At 38.8% G+C, this 16,639-nt stretch overlaps 1 protein-coding gene across 10 annotated transcripts in view; it reads right to left on the minus strand.

Annotated features, from left to right (window-relative positions):
- Positions 1-12,977, minus strand: part of MCM9 (minichromosome maintenance 9 homologous recombination repair factor) — an 87,935-nt gene extending 74,958 nt beyond the window's left edge. For 8 of the 10 annotated variants that reach the window (XR_004383237.1, XM_032862402.1, XM_032862400.1 and 5 more), the window contains exons 1-5: positions 12,895-12,977; positions 10,217-10,527; positions 7,114-7,430; positions 5,892-5,973; positions 119-319 (exon numbers count right to left, since the gene is read on the minus strand). Coding sequence is in view for 9 of the 10 variants with exons in the window: in XM_032862402.1 (XP_032718293.1) it covers positions 119-319; positions 5,892-5,973; positions 7,114-7,430; positions 10,217-10,520 (904 nt within the window). In the remaining variant the exon portion in view is untranslated. Of the gene's footprint in view, positions 1-118; positions 320-5,891; positions 5,974-7,113; positions 7,431-10,216; positions 10,528-11,706; positions 11,764-12,894 lie in introns of those variants that run through there. The other 2 variants (XM_032862401.1, XM_032862403.1) reach the window with 2 other exon arrangements.
- Positions 12,978-16,639: the final 3,662 nt, after the last annotated feature.

Raw genomic sequence — 16,639 nt, forward strand, 5'->3', positions numbered from 1 at the left:
TTGAGTTCAGCCATTGAGTTTTCTAGCATGCAAGGCTCCTCCCAATCATAGACCTCATATTTAACTACTTAATGAAATGCCATTAATAATTATCAGCTTTATACCTTTAATCACAAACCTGCAAATGGATCACTTTTATAGGACTCCCAAAAATCTTCAAATTCCTTTTGGACCTCCTCATCCATGATGATCCCTGCAGACTGCTCATTATTTACTTGGACATAATTGGCTTTCAGGACTATCTCCACTTCACAGCGCACATCTTGCTGAAAGGGCTTCCACCGTTGCATTACAACTCCGTAAATAGTGAGGTCATCACCTAGGAGAGAGCACCAAGTAGCAGCAAAGTCCAGGAGGAGCACACTGCTTGCTGGGCATAGACTTGCATCACACAGATCCAGAAATAAATAAACCACTCTCCCACCAGGTTTAGAATAGTAAACACTCCTCCAGAAAACAATATGAAGGCAAAGGAACACCACAGGTTTCCTACTTTTCCCTTCTGTTTTGGTTTGTTTTTACAAGCACTTGTATCTTTAGCTAAAAGCTAAAGTCAGCATTTTTGTTTTTCTTAATCTACCACATGATAATCACAGCAAATTATTACCCTTCACTGGAAAAATAGCTTACCAGATGATTTATTAATTGTTATTATAAGGGGTGAAATGTTCATCTTCTAATAATCCCTAACCATATAGTTCTCATTTAAAGAATATGTAGAAACTGCAGCTGGAAGGTTAAGCTATAATCAGTTTGGTGTCAGGAAAGGAGACAATCTTGTGATAACTGACACTAGTTTTAGTTTCTTATATATTAATTTTTACGTATCCTTTATTGATATTTTACTTACTGCCTTAAAAAAACAGATGAATGAACTAAGAAATAAGTGAACACTGTTTTACTTCAAAGCTCTTTTTCATAAACTATGAAAGCACACAAGATAAATCCTGCTTGTTCCTTCTGGTTGGTTCCTTCCCACCTGAGGAAATTCTATTACTGGTGATCAGAATATTAACCTTCTACAGGTTTTCCTAGGAGGCCTTGGGTCTTTCATGGGCACATTCTCCAAACATTAACATGTGTGCTTATTATTACATACAATTCAGTGCATCAATTAACAGGTATATATGAATGAATGGTTGGCATTCGGTATTTTGGTATAAGAGATAAGGGGGCCAGAAGAAGAAAAGATAAGCCTAGTCCTCAAAATCTTATTGAATATAAATGTTGGACATACTCCAAATCCAACATGGTATTTATAATCTGTGCAATAAATAGCGTCTTCTGAACTAACTGGCAAGTCTTCATTTTCCCTGTGTCAAATACATGGTATTTGCTGACGCAAAATGCCTTTTACTCTTTAAGTTTCAATGTGTAATGTATAATCTGCAGAGCTTTTGATTTTCTAAAGAAAGTGTTCTGTAAATGCTAAATGAACGGAACTGGTGATAGCAATGACAGAACAGAGGGCTTATTTCTAGCTAAAGGCAACTTTATAATAAATGGTGACAAACACATTCAGTAGGTGCTTTGCCTGTGTTTTCAAGATCTTTCGAAGCCACTGCTTGGATGGTTTTCAAACTAAAGCAAGAATAACGATCATGTACTATATTGTTTGCCCTAAATTTTTAGGTGAAAATGACTGGGGTAACTTTAAACGAGCACTTGGAACAGTCCTTTACTATCATTTTAATGAATTATACTTAGGTTGTTTCTAAATTAGTCAAATAGAAACTTTACTTTTAGATACAGCACCCGTTATTGAATTAATCAATAACTGATTATTGAAGTAATTGACTTCGATAGCAGTGATAATGTGAAAAATGTAGTGTCCTGAAGAATGGCTAAGAGCACTGATTTTATCAGATTTGGGTTCAAATCCCAGCTCCTCCACTCACTGGTTATGTCCTAGGGCAAATTATCTCACTTTGCTGAGCCTACAAGTTTTGACCTACAAAATGGAAATAGTTATATTTATGTCACAGGACCACAGTGAAAATTAAGTCAGAAAATGTTTGTATATTACTTCTTACAATATCTAGAATATAATATACGCTCAACAGCTAAGTATTAGCTATTACACTAAGCCTTGTTAAACTTTTCTGTAGTAAGTCATAAATGATGTCATTTGCAGGGAACTACAATTCTTACTTTGTAGCAGCCTCTGTCTTTGTGCCGCTTCATCTTCTGCAGCCCATTTACCATGGCAGCCACCCCCAGCCGGACCCGTCTCTGATCCCCTGCTGCACTGGCAGTTATCAGGACACAACCTCCGACTTTACTACTCTGCATGTGTCAGATTGGGGTTCCCAACCAGACTATAAATTCCTGAAGGGTAAGGATTATGCCATTTATCTTTTCATTCTGCAGAGGTTTGTAGCAATGGATAAATGAAAAAAGCGCTGTTGACAGACACTTCCATCCGTTATTATTAGTGACATCTGAAAGAAAAATAGCTTAGATTTTTTCAGTGCAGAAAGAATTCAGTTTAGATGTACTGCATGAAAACATCTTATTTTCTATCAAAGGATACTTTCATGTTCATGCTAAGCTTACATAAGCACTACTTTGCTGATCCAGATATTATAGGTTTTGGTTAAAATCTAGAGTCCTATATGAAAAAAGAACTTTGCCACAGCCTGGTCCATTTAGCAGGCAATCCATGATCAAAACTTATTTCCATGGAGTACTGTTTAGACAACTATAAACTGTTAATATATTTGACATAAATTTCGAACTATAGGTTGGTGATTCTTGGGTGGATGGGGGCAGTCTCTTGACCAAGAATTACTTTTGACCCTAGATACTGAACTCCTGTATTTCCACAGTTGTTTGCCTCATTGTTTTAATGAAATGGCAGCTCATAAATATTTTACAAATGAGGCATTTGGAGAAATCTATGTTAAAAGAAAAAGAAAATGGAATTTGGAGAAATTAAGCACTTTTGATCTGTCTGGTAGGAGAGAACAGGGATGTAGAATAAGAAATTAGACATACCTCTTTCTGCCAAGGGACACATTTGTGCTATGAGTTTTCTTTACAGACTCAGGGTGAGTGAGATTAAGGTCTGAGTAAGAACAGGAAATACTTAAAGCAGGGAATGTTGAGGTGAATTAAGAAACAATCGTAAATACCCAGCTGAAGTTCACCAGCCATTTCCATTTTCTGACCTACCTTCAATATAACCTAAATGTTAAAAAGCAAGTGGAGGGGCACCTGGGTGGCTCAGTGGGTTGAGCCTCTGCCTTCGGCTCGGGTCATGATCTCAGGGTCCTGGGATCGAGCCCCGCATCGGGCACTCTGCTCAGCAGGGAGCCCGCTTCCCCCCCCTCTCTCTGCCTGCCTCTCTGCCTACTTGTGATTTCTCTCTCTGTCAAATAAATAAATAAAATCTTTTTTTAAAAAAGCAAGTGGAAATTCCTAGGCAAACAGTAAAAGCAACAGTTTTAAAGTTATTTGGAATAAGAAGAGGAAAGAAAAAGAATAAGCTCTCAAACCTTCATAGACACAGGTCTGGTCAAGGCCTTGGGAATGTGTATGGGGAGCAGAAGCTGCTGGCTTTAGGGGCAGGCTGCCATCTGCCTTTTGTAGGGCTGGAAACAGTAACCTCAGAGAAACTGACCAAAGTTTCACAGTTCTAGGATAACTTTTTTAGGGACTAAAATTCTGGAAATCCAAAAGACTTTTCAACTCCATACTAGAGTCTTCAGTGCCTGTCAGTTTTGGTAAAAAGTTTCTGACTAAAACTTTCAGATTACCCCTTTGAAGGCAATCCCCTCGGTGTCTGAGATCTTTACCTTTAGCCAACCAGTGCCATGTCAATTTTACAGCCCTAGCTTCTACCAACAACTGAAAAAAAGCTCCCTTTATTCTCTTATTCTTTCTTTTCACATTACATATGTAAAATAATACATTTGTTTTAAAAACCCTTTTAAGGGGTGCCTGGGTGGCTCAGTGGGTTAAAGCCTCTGCCTTCAGCTCGGGTCATGATCTCAGGGTCCTGGGATCGAGCCCCACATCGGGCTCTCTGCTCAGCAAGGAGCCTGCTTCCCCTCCTCTCTCTCTGTCTGTCTCTCTGCCTACTTGTGATCTCTCTGTCAAATAAACAAAATCTTAAAAAAATAATAATAATAAATAAAAATAAAAACCCTTTTAAAATATCAAATTTTATTAAGAATATTTCATGATACTTAAATGTGGCTATTGCGGGGTGCCTGGGTGGCTCAGTGGGTTAAAACCTCTGCCTTCAGCTCGGGTCATGATCTCAGAGTCCTGGGATGGAGCCCCGGGCGCATCGGGCTCTCTGCTCAGCAGGGAGCCTGCTTCCCTTCCTCTCTCTGCCTGCCTCTCTGCCTACTTGTTATCTCTGTCAAATTTAAAAAAAAGAAAAATGTGGCTATTGCAGAAGAGAGTACTTTTTTAAAAAAATTTTTTTAGAGTACTCTCTTGAGCAGCACTGCTGATTTACAAAACCCCTTATTAATTTTTCCAGTAAAACTCGTCCCTACCTACTATATTCTTTATAAAAACAATAATTTTAAAATTCAATGTAGAACACTTCCATTCTATACATGTGGGCTGATATTAATCCTTGCCCTTCCACAAATACTTTTTTTTTTTTTTTTTAAGATTTCATTTATTTATTTTAGAGAAAGAGAGAGCGAGCACAAGCAGTGGGAGGAACAGAGGGGGAGGGCAAAGGAGATAATCTCCAGCAGACTCTGCCCTACGCAGAGAGCCTGACACAGGGCTCAGTCCCACAACCCTGAGATCATGACCTGAGCTGAAACCAAGACTCAGACACTCAACTGACAGAGCCACCCAGGTATCCTTTTCCACAAAAGCTTTAATGTTTGATTCTTCCCAGGCTCCCCAATGAGAACAAGAGCAGCGAGATGAGTTGAGATAGGGCAAAAGAAAGCTATGAGTGGTCTGATTAGCCTCAAAATCAAAATATAACCAAGATGACATCGCAATAAACCCTTCTGGAGCCCTCAGATTTCCAGAACAGCTCTGAGGCTCACAGTCTTTGTTTTGCCAAACATTGTAGATCATCCAGACCAACTGCCATCATGAGACCTAAGTCACTACCAAGATGCTGTACACCCTATGCTCGACTGTCTCTGGGAAAAGAAACTCAACATCATCTGAGTCCCATGGTGAACCCCTTATATTATTAGATATTGAGTCAAAAATCTACCTTCCTGGAGCTTCAGCCTACTGAACCCCAATAGTATAATATCTTCTGTAACAGTAATTCCATTTCTGTATGACAACCTTCCAATTAATGAAAAGTTGGCTGTCATGTCCTTCCTGAGGCTTCTCTATGCTAAACACCCACAGTTCTTTTCAGTATGGTTTTCAGTTCCTTCCCAATTCGGGCAATTGGCCAATAGAAATACTGAGATCCCTCAGAGGACAAAATCAATGTGACTCCAAACGGGTGTCACCAGCACAGAGGAGAGAGGAATAATCACCTACTTTCTTCTAGATAGCAATAAGAGTACAGTAACATCTGACACAGTCATACTATCTGATGCATTTTATTTAACCAAAGGCTAAATCTACTACAATTTTTAAAGTTGCTGCTGTTAAGCAAGGATATACTGAAAAGACCAAAGTGGACAAAAGTCAATAGATCTGCGTGCATATTCTAGTTCTGCTACTTAACTCTCCATGTGACCTTGGGCAGGTTGGGTTCTTCAATTTATAAAACAAGTGGCTGGATAGGAATGCTAAGCCAGCTTCGTTCCTGTTATGTATCACCTCCCACCTCCACATGAGTTTCTATTCTCAAGATGAGTAATTAAGCCTTCACACTCACTTCCCAGTGCTCTCAGGAAAATAAAAAGTTATATAAGTTATATAAGCTAGCAAAAGCAAATTCTCACCAGATTTGCAGCTGTCTACTAAGTCATCTTCCAAGATAACCTTCATAGATCGTGGAATACTTCCAACAGATAGCCTTTGCACCTAGCAAGGAAAAGCAGACACATACTGAGTATGCTTAAATACATGCTTACTAGAAGCCTAGCAGTTCTTGAAATTACTGTTTCTATTTCCCTGGTATTATCATACAATTAATTTAATTATGATTGGGATTTATAGAATTTTCTTGAAAGTTGTGCTTATTACCCATTTACAAACTCACTAAAACCAGAGTAAAATAAAAACACCATTATGGAAAAATATCTCCAAATATAATCTACCTTGTGGATGGTCAAAATAAACATGCACTCCAATTAGTAAACATAATTACAAAGTTACTTACCTAGAAGACACGTAGTTTTTTCCTGACCTCTAGTCCCAAGACTTGGGACCAGTCATGGTTCCTTTGATTATTCCTTAGTGACAGAACCCTGTTTTTATTCCACGTGGACATGTACATAATAAAAAGACTATATTTCCCAGCTCCCCTGCACCTAAGCATGGTCACATGACTAAGCTCTGGCCAATGTAATAGGAGTAGAAATGGTGTGAGACTTCAAGGAAGATGGCTTGAATGGAGACTTGGGGTAGATGGCTGATGCTGTTGTCTGTCCCTCCACTTCCCTCCTCCCGGCCTAGCATACGGCAGTGACAGAGCTGTAACTACCATCCTGGACTAATAATAGAGGCCATGTGTTAAGAATGGTGTATAAAGAATGACATGAGTTTGAGTCCTCAACGCTGAATGCGCCTTTGTGTTTCATCGGCAAGTAAAGGAAAACCTTGCACACTCTGACATGTTAAAGAGTGTCTATGTATGCCTTAGTGGACCAGCAAATACAATTTAGGCCTAAATCCCAAATCCTGACCACTCCAATGTTTAGCAATCACTTAAACCCATTTAATTTTTCTCCTATCCCTTAAATACAGCTTGTTTGAACTTTTTAAATATTCACTTAATTTTAACATAATTATTGTCAGTCCACAACCCTTTTGCCAATGCTTTCTATACAGAGATGATTACTGTATGTCTCTAAAGACTGTATTCTGATATATGTGCAACTATACTGTGTGATGACACAAGTTCCATTTGTTGTCCTGTATTGGTTTCCTCGTCCTGGTAATTTGCCCACAGCTGAAAAAACCTTCAAAGTTGTTATTTTTCTCATTTATCTGATCATTTACCTGTTCTTGAATTTTGATTTCCTGATAATCTCTACACCTAGTTGGAGATGAAGACAAGCCTGAGAGGCAAGTGAATTTTGAAGAATCACAGCTCTCCAAGCTGGGACAGGAGGATGGCCGGCAGAAGGTATAGTACTGCTCAAAGTCAGCCTTGACCACAAATACATGTTTGCATTTGTTACACATGTAATCCCGCTCAAACTCCAGGATCTTCACCAGACTTGTTCGAATTACTGTCCCAGTGACAGATAAAAAGTGTCCCACATCCTTGGTTTTAGGGATGTGCTCCCTCACCAACTCAGGACAAACAGGCAAACCTAATGAGAGAAACAACAAAAACCCATCAACTTACATCTTGGAATTTGACTCCATGGAATATATTCTTTTCATATTTCCTAGGGAAGAAGGTGTAACTTCAGAACAAAAATTTGAGTTCTTTTTAAGAAAAAAAAAAAAATCAGATCAGCTCAACCAAGAAAAGAGAAAAGGATTATTTTGAAAAACAACGATCAGTGGACTTTTTCTAAAAGTACATATCCAGGAGCACCTGGGTGGCTCAGTTGGTGAGCACCTGCCTTCATGTCATGATCCCAGGGTCCTGGAACCAAGCCCTGCCATCAGGCTCTCCACTCACTGGAGAATCTGCTTCTCCCTCTCACTCTCCCTCTGTGCTCTCTCTCAAACAAATAAAATCATTAAAAAAAAAATAAAAGTGTATATCCAAATGACATAATAACCAGAATTTTAAAAAGGGCTGGTTTTCATAAGAGGGCCGTCACAGTAGAATCTAAATACAGCATGTAATTGTAACCTCATTCAACAAAAAGCATACTACCACAGGCAACACATAAAATCAACTGATGACTGAGTAAACCACAAAGCTGAGTGATAAAGGGAGGGAGGGTAGCATAACGACCAGATCCCCAAGCGCTAGAAGGCTCTTACTTTTTTTAGTTAGTTTCAGAATTTATTAATATATAAATCTGTTTCCAAGCCTTGAATCACCTATAGGTTTAACCATATCAGCACCATTTATCCCTTAAAAAACTTGTTTTTCACCATTAATGAACAGGCAACTCTTTAAAAGGTACAAAAGGCCAAAGAAAATCCTTTTTTTTTTTTTTTTTTTAAGATTTTATTTAATTTATTTGACAGAGAGCAAGCGCCCAAGCAGGGGGAGTGGCAGGTAGAGGGAGCTTAAAATAAGCTTTAAATAAGCTTAAAATATAAAGATAAGGCCATATGTTAAGCAAAAGTGACCATATACAATCAAAATCTTAACACTAAAAAAGATGCTAAGACAGTGTTTTCCTAGAAATGTAAACTTATTTTAAATTTTCTGTCTTACTACATATGTTACTAAGTATGTTCTTCAACAGTACCAGAGAAAGGGTGGTGGTGGTGTGTGATGTACATCAAGCCCCGCATCGGGCTGTCTGCTCAGTGGGGAGCCTGCTTACCTCTCTCTCTGCCTACTTGTGATCTCTCTCTCTGTCAAATAAATAAATAAAATCTTAAAAAAAAAAAAAATCCCAGAAGACAAAGAGCCACGTATATCCTGTAAAAACAAACCAGAAAATGTCTTAGGTTCCTAAGGAGACTGAAACATGGAGGCAACCTGTTTTCATAACTGAATGCCTTTCCTGGAGTCCAAGATGAAGCTGCAATACACCTAAAACCAGACTACTTCCATCCCTGGATCATTCTGCTCGGGACACTTCCATCCCTGCCTGTGAATCTGCTAGAATTCACTCCTTGCTCTGTGGGCTAATATATCTTGCACCTACCACAAGTGAGGCATGCATCACACAACATAAAAGCTGCCACTAAGTTCCTTTACAATTACGTTTAACATGCACATAGACAGGTAGCTTTGGGCATATGAACACCATTGGTAAATAACTGACTATATAGCTATCTCCCCTACAGCCTTGAGCTTCTTTAGATGAGGGACTATACCCTACTATTTTGGTTTCCCAAAAGACTAGCAAATGCCTAAACTTAATATGTTTGTAGAATGAATGTGCCATGGTAATAACATAATTTTATGCAGTTTACTTTTTCAGAAAATTAGAGAAAAAAAAAAAGGCTAAATTTACCTGAAACCAATAGGGTCACCTAGGCGGACAAAATTTTGATATTTAAGCTAAGCATGGAAACATATTTAAACATAAGGACAGCCTAAAACTAAAACCATTCTTAAATACCATTTCAGTAACATTAACTAAAATCCCTTTTAGCAATCTTTTTGCAACATTATTATAAAGTAATATTTGTTCTTGATCCTACCAAGAGATTATCTAGTGTCCTAATGCTTAAAGATTTATAATATTCCTAATTTTATTCTAGATAAAATACTTTTTCAATTAAATCAAATATATGGTCTTTTGGAGGGGATCTTAATTAGTCTCCAAAAAGTTCTACTATACTGACTCATCTTTTTCGAATCACAGCAAGCATTGTTGTTGATTATAAATCTCCACCTTTCTGAAATGTACTATAAAGTATTTCTAAACAAAATAGTACATGTGTACTCCAACTTAATCTGCGGTAATTTAAAGACAGAGCTTTGCCACAAGCTGATTGCTCCACTACAGCATCTTAAAAATTAAGATACTTAATCTGTCATTCATTCGACAAAAACTGAGTGCCTAAACAGGTGACCAGCATAATACTAAACTTGAAATATAAAAATAGTAAATTTCCTAAAATTGTTTTGAAGACCACAAGGTAGAATGTACCACTTTCCTAATTCTTGGTATGATCAATTCTTTTGTTAGTAGTCACAAACGCTCATAAAGCTGTTCTGAATTACAATTTTATACACACATATTGATGTATGTATATGGGCACAATAACATAATGTTGTCTCCATACAGTCTCCTTCCCCCCGGTTGGCATGGATAATATCCCAGCCTTCCAAATGTCCAGAGGAACAGTATAAAATCATTACTCTGCTCTAAAAGTGACTATCAACTACACAATAAATATATTTTTAAGTATAAATATCAATTATGTCTTAGTGCTCTGAGTTCAATATGTGTTAAAATTTCTCAAAATGTTCCGAGAGAGTAAGTAGCAGTAAAATCCTTAAGAGATTTACCTGATATCCTGGCATGAAGGTTCTGCTTCATAGAGGCACCTTCAGGTTGAGAAAGGGACTGGAGAATGGTCAAGGCCGATCTTCGCAGAGCACTATCAAAAACTGTTAGTACTTCATTCGGGAATGCATTGAAATATTCCCCAATTTCCATGTTAGTCTCAAAAAGTGTCATGGCATTAACTACAACTGGGTAATGAGCATCTTCATCACTTTCCTTCAAGATTAGAAGAATATCATTCTTATGGTATTCCGAAACATAGGATTCAAACACTTGACCAACCAGTGTAACTTGATCACTATTCATTTTGAATCTAGGTGATTAAAAAAAAAAGGTGATTAAAGAAAAAGACCGGATTATAACTTTGATATTGTGACTTAGACACAAGTTAACAAAAAAATAACAAAACAAACGGGTTGTAAATTGTTATGGGCCACACTATAAACTCAAAATATTATCTGAATTAAAATCTTAATTAGATCTGAATTACCCGTTACAGTCACTTAGTAAATGTATTTTTTAAGAAAGTGAAGCTAAACCAAAGTCAAAGAATTCTCTTTATACTGATCATTGAAATCCAAAATGGTCCAATGGCTTTCCCTTATCTTTTCCCCAAACTTCCTCATTAACCCTGTGAAATGATATGAAAAAGTACTTTCCCCTTTTTTTAACCACATTCTATATACACATTTGTTCTCAGGTATAAAATCTTAAACAGCAGTCTTTTGGCTAACATTACTTCTTTGCATGTGTTGTAGTTCTAGGTTTTTTTCATACAAAGAACATATCCTCCTTTCTCTCTTTCATTCTCTTTCATTACACACATACATATTCATGGGTTTTCTGCTACATAAATGGAACATACATGGATAGCCAGTTCTGACTTGAATAGTTAACAGATCTGCTTCAGAAATTTACATTTTGAGGTGAATTTGTTTCTCATTTTCTCCTCCTAACCTAGGAAACCTATTGGCTTCAGCAAAAACAGCTGTCAAGAGTGTAAAGAAACTAGGTAATTAAACTGAGGAAACAAAAGGAAAATTGGTCTTTAAATGATAAATAACTAGGACTGGAAAATAAATATACTATATTACATTACTTCACCTATCTTATTCCTCTGGCAATATGTATTTTTAAAATTTGTACCTACAGATTAAAAGAACCTACCCCCATTCTGTTTTCATGTATACAGACAGATATCTATCATACTAGTATACCATGCTGGGAAATAAAAAGCACAATAAAACATCCTCAATGCCCTCAGAGAACCAAGGGACAGATCAAATCAAACAGTGCCCTAACAGTGGTAAAAATGTAGTATGAATAGGAGTACAAAGGAGAGGATTAAATTTAAATGGAGTGACAATCATGAACATGGCAATGGGCAGTTCCAAATAAATGGCTGAAATCGATGATCTAAGAAACTTTTATTTGGTTTGGAAAGAGAACTGGAGGACAAGTGTGATTTAATTTGACATTTCATTTCACCCACCATTTATTGTATTTGGTCCAACAAACAGACGATAGAAGATGACTTATGAAGTTCACACAGGCTCTTTAATATTTTGCCTTTTGGGGAACCTACTATTCTAGAAGGTGTAGAAGAAATAAATGGGTATGTGTCATAGGCCAAGAATTCTCACAATTACAGGACACCAGTGTGAGACTGACAGATGGGTATACGTATATCCAGGAGAATGAGTGAGAACAAATTATCGCCACTACACTGATAATTTGTTTTGATTAGGTAATATAAATTCAGTCAAGGGTAAAGCAGAAAAAGCACTTGGAAATAATTGATCCTACAATATATCCAGATCATGGTCTTTGCTTAAAACAAACAAATAAAAACAATGGACTCCCAAGAGTTGCTACAAATGAATCTCTAAGATTCTATAAATGCATATTAAATTTGGAGCCACAAGTTGAGCAATTTAAAAAACAGCTCCACATAGGGCAAAAAGGTAGCTGCAGAGTTCATGGTTCAAATTAAAGTCAGATTAAATTCTGCCTAGTCTTTGCTGAAATGGCAGCTTTGAATAAAGAAAAAAACAGCATCCTCTTTCAAAATCTGCGCAAAACTGTTCAACTCTAAGCAGTTTGCTACCCCTATAAACATGCCCACCCTTATTGTTCTACAACCTTCAAGTTCCCTTTCCTTTTACTTATTGAGTGAGGTCAAAATAACAACGACGTGCTACTTCATCCTTTGGACCGCCTGAAGCGTCCACGAGAGTCAGGAGAGCTACTAAGCTGCCACTTCCAACTGGACCACCGGGAATCCCCGCCCGCCCAGCGGCCGCGCCGCACCCACCGGGAGCCCCGCCCCCTTGTATATCCCCGCGGCGCCGCGTCCCAGGACCCGCCCCTCTCGCCGGCAGCCCGCGACTTCCAGGCACCTCCTCCCCGCCCGCCCGCTCGACTGCCCGCGGGCGCTCGGCAAACGTGGAGTCGGGTTGTACTCAGGGGGCTGCTCTTCCGTCTCTGGACGCAGCCCCTGCCCTACGAAACCTCAGCAGGACTCTGACACTAACCGGGCTCGGCAACCCGGCAGCTCGGTCGCCCGACCAATCCCGGAGTTGAATAGTTTGGGAACTAACAGATGTGAGCGAGACTTAGGACGAACTGGGGGAGAAAAACATAATAGGAACGGGGAAACGAGGCTGCGACTGTCACTTACTGGCGGGCACGAAGTGTCGGAAGTCACCAAGACACGCTGCTCCCGAGACCAAGGGGCGCGGAGAGCTCCGGCCTGGCGGCGGGAGCTCGAGGAGGCCGCTGGGGGCGGGGCGGGGCGCGTGCGCCGGCTGCTCAAGGCGCCGGCCTCGGGGGCGCGCAGGCTCCGACGGATCTGTGTCGGGCCTGGGCGAAATAGACACGGCGCCGGCTCCTCGGCCGGGCCCGCGCACCCGACCGACGCCGAGCAGCGCACCGCCTCAACTTCGCCGTTCAGGTGGCTCTTCCGGGTGGAGAAGCGGGCGGGCGCGCGCCCCGCCTGGTGCCGCGGGACGCGAGAAGGTGGGGCGGTGGGCGGGGCCAGGAGGGCCGGGGCAGGGCCCGAGGAGTTCCAGGGCGGGGCCAGGCTGAGCCTCCCGCCCCAGGTGGAACCCGGAGAGTGGGGCTGTGCAGGGCGCAAGCTGCCTGGATGGTTCGCGCTTTGGGGCTAAGAATTCCGGCAAACACAAGGTCACAAAGATTTTTTGCTGTGTTTTCCTCTATAACCCTCCCCCTCATATATCATATTCCCCACACACTCAAAGCCTCCGTCATGTCAACATACTCAACAGAGTTGTGCATTTGTTGGAGTGAACATACACTGAAACATCATCATCACCCAAACTACAAGGTTTACGGTCTTGTTCGCTCTTGGTGTTGCACGTTCTATGGGTTTTAACAGATGTAGTATAGTAACATGTATCCACCGTTGTTGTATTATGCAGAATAGTCTCCCTGCCCCGAAAGTCTGTGCTCTCTTCATCCCCTCTCCCACCTAATCTGTAGCAACAACTACTCTATTTACCGTCTCCATAGTTTTTCCTTTTCCAGGATGGCATGTATCATTGACACAGGTTTGAATTGTATGGGTCAACTTATACTTGGGTATTTTACAGTCCTGGAAATGTATTTTCTCTTACGATTTTTTTTTTAAGATTTATTTAAGTAATCTCTATACCTCACCTGGGGCTCAAACTCATGACCCTGAGGTCAAGCATGGCAAGCTCTTCTGACTGAGCCAGCCAGGCATCCCTCCTTATGATTTTTTAAATAACACAACACTTTCATTTCTCTAGCTCACCTTACTGTAATAATACAGTATATAATATGTATAAAATATGTATTAACTAATTGTTTATCTTATCAGCTTCTTGTCAACAGGCCTTTAGTAATTAACTTTCTGAGGAGTCAAAAGTTATACATGGATTTTTAATATGGAAGGGGGTCAACCCCAACCTCTGTGTTGTTCCAGGGTCACCTGTAGTTGAAATCATACAGTATGTAGTTTTTTCAGGTTGTCTTCTTTCACTTAGTAATATATATTTAAGTTTCCTCCATGTCTTTTCATGGCTTGATAGCTCATTTCTTTTTGGTGCTGAATAATAATCCATTATCTGGATATACCACACTTTATTTGTCCCCTTACCTACTGAAGGATATCTTGGTTGCTTCCCAGTTTTGCCAGTTATGGATAAAGCCAGTATATTTATCCACATACAGGTTTTTGTGTGGGTAAAAGTTTTTAGATCCTTTGGATAAATACCAAGGAGCATGATTGTTTCTTGAATGAATCATATGGTAAGGTTATGTTTAGTTTTGTAAGAAACCACCAAAATGTCTTCCAAAGAGGTCATACAATTTTGTATTCCTGACAGTCATGAATGAGAGTTTCTGTTGCCCCACGTCCTCTCCAGCATTTGATGTCAGTATTTTGGATTTTGGCCCCTCTAATTAAGGTGTGTAGTAGTATCTCATTATTATGTTAATTTGAAGTTTCCTGATAACCTATGATGGTGAACATATGCTTACTTTTCATCTGTATATCTTCTTTGGTGAGGTTTCTGTTCAGATCTTCTGTTTATCTTTAAATCAGATTGTTTTCTTACTGTCTAGTTTTAAGAGTCCTTTATCAGATGTGTCTTGCAAATACTTCCAGTCTGTGGCTTATCTTCTCTTTCTCATAATATTGTCTCTCACTGAGCAGATTTTTAGTTTTAATTATATCCAGCTTATCAATTATTTCTTTCATGGATTGTGTTTTTGGTGTTGTATTTAAAAAGTCATCACCATTCCCAAAATCATCTAGGTTTTCTCCTATGTTTTAGACTTTTATAGTTTTATGTCTTACACTTAGGTCTGTGATCGACTCTGAGTTAATTTTTGTGAAGGTGTTAAGATCTGTGTCTAGACTGTGTGTGCACACATGCTTACACACATATGTGGATGTCCCATTGTTCTAGTACTATTTGTTGAAAAGACTATTTTTGTTACATTTGTCAAAGATCTGTACTGCCTTTTGCTCCCTTGTCAAAGATCAGTTGACTGTCTCTACTTATGTGGTTTGTTTTTGGGTTCTCTATTCTGTTCCATTAATCTACTACTCTGTCCTTTCACTAATACCGTATTGTCTTGATTACTGGACCTTTATAGTGAGTCTTGAAGTCAGATAGTGTCAGTCCTCCAAATTTGTTCTCTTTCAATATTGAGTTTTGGCTCTTCTGGGTCCTTTGCTTCTCCATATAAACTTTAGAATCCTTTTTGTCAACATTCATAAAATACCTTGCTGGGATTTTGACTGGGATGGAATGAAATGATAGATCAAGTTGGAAAGAACTAATATTTTGACAATATTGACCCTTCCTATCTATGAATATGGAATATCTATCTCTCCACTAATTTAGCTCTTTGATGTCTTTCATCAGAGTTTTGTAGTTTTCCTCATATAGATTTTGTACATATCTTTTAAGATTTATACCTAAGTATTCCTTTTTGTGTGGGGGGATTCTCATGTAAATGATAATATGTTTTTAATTTCAAATTCCACTTGTTCATTGCTTATATATAAGAAAGCAATTGACTTCTACATATTTGTATCCTGCAGTCTTGTCATAATCACTTATTAGTTCTAGAAGTTTTATATGTAGATTCTTTCAGATTTTTACACAGATGATCATGTCATCTGAAAATAAATAGTTTTATTTCTTCCCTCCCAATCTCTGTGATTTTTATTTTCTTTTTTAATTGCATTAACTGGGACTTGTAGTATGATGTTAAAAGCAGTGAGGAAAGGGGACACCCTTGCCTTGGTCCTGATCTTTGTGGAGAAAGCAAGTTTCTCACTAATGAATATGATGTTAGCTGCTGGGATTTGTGGTAGGTGTTCTTTATCAAGTTGAGGAAGTTTTCCTCCTTTTCTAGTTTGCTGGGAGTTTTTATCAGGAATGAGTGTTAGATTTTGTCAAATGCTTTTTCTGCTTCTATTTATACAATCCCATGATTTTCCTTCATTAGTCTGTTGATATGATGCATTACAGTAACTGATTTTCAAAAGCTGAAATAGCCTTGCCTACCTTGGATAAATCCCACTTGGGTGTGGTTCCTAATTCTTTTTATACATTATTGGATTCATTTGCTAATATTTAATTGAAGATTTTGGTATCTATCTTCATGAGACATATTGGTTTCTATTTTTCTTATAATGTATCTGTCAGATTTTGGCACTAGGGTAATGCTGGCCTGAGTTAGGAAATATTCCCTCTGCTTCTGTGTTCTAGAAGAGATTGTAGAGAATAGGTATAGTTTCTTTCTTAAATGTCTGATAGAATTCACAGTAAGCCCAGCTCTTTATGTTTTGGAAGGTTATTAATTATTGATTCAATTTCTTTGATTTCTAATTCAGATTGTCTGTTTCTTCAGCTGTGATTTTTTTT

This window comes from Lontra canadensis, unplaced genomic scaffold (genome assembly GCF_010015895.1).
Source record: "Lontra canadensis isolate GAN:19392208 unplaced genomic scaffold, GSC_riverotter_1.0 scaffold23, whole genome shotgun sequence".
Lineage (NCBI taxonomy): Eukaryota > Metazoa > Chordata > Mammalia > Carnivora > Mustelidae > Lontra > Lontra canadensis.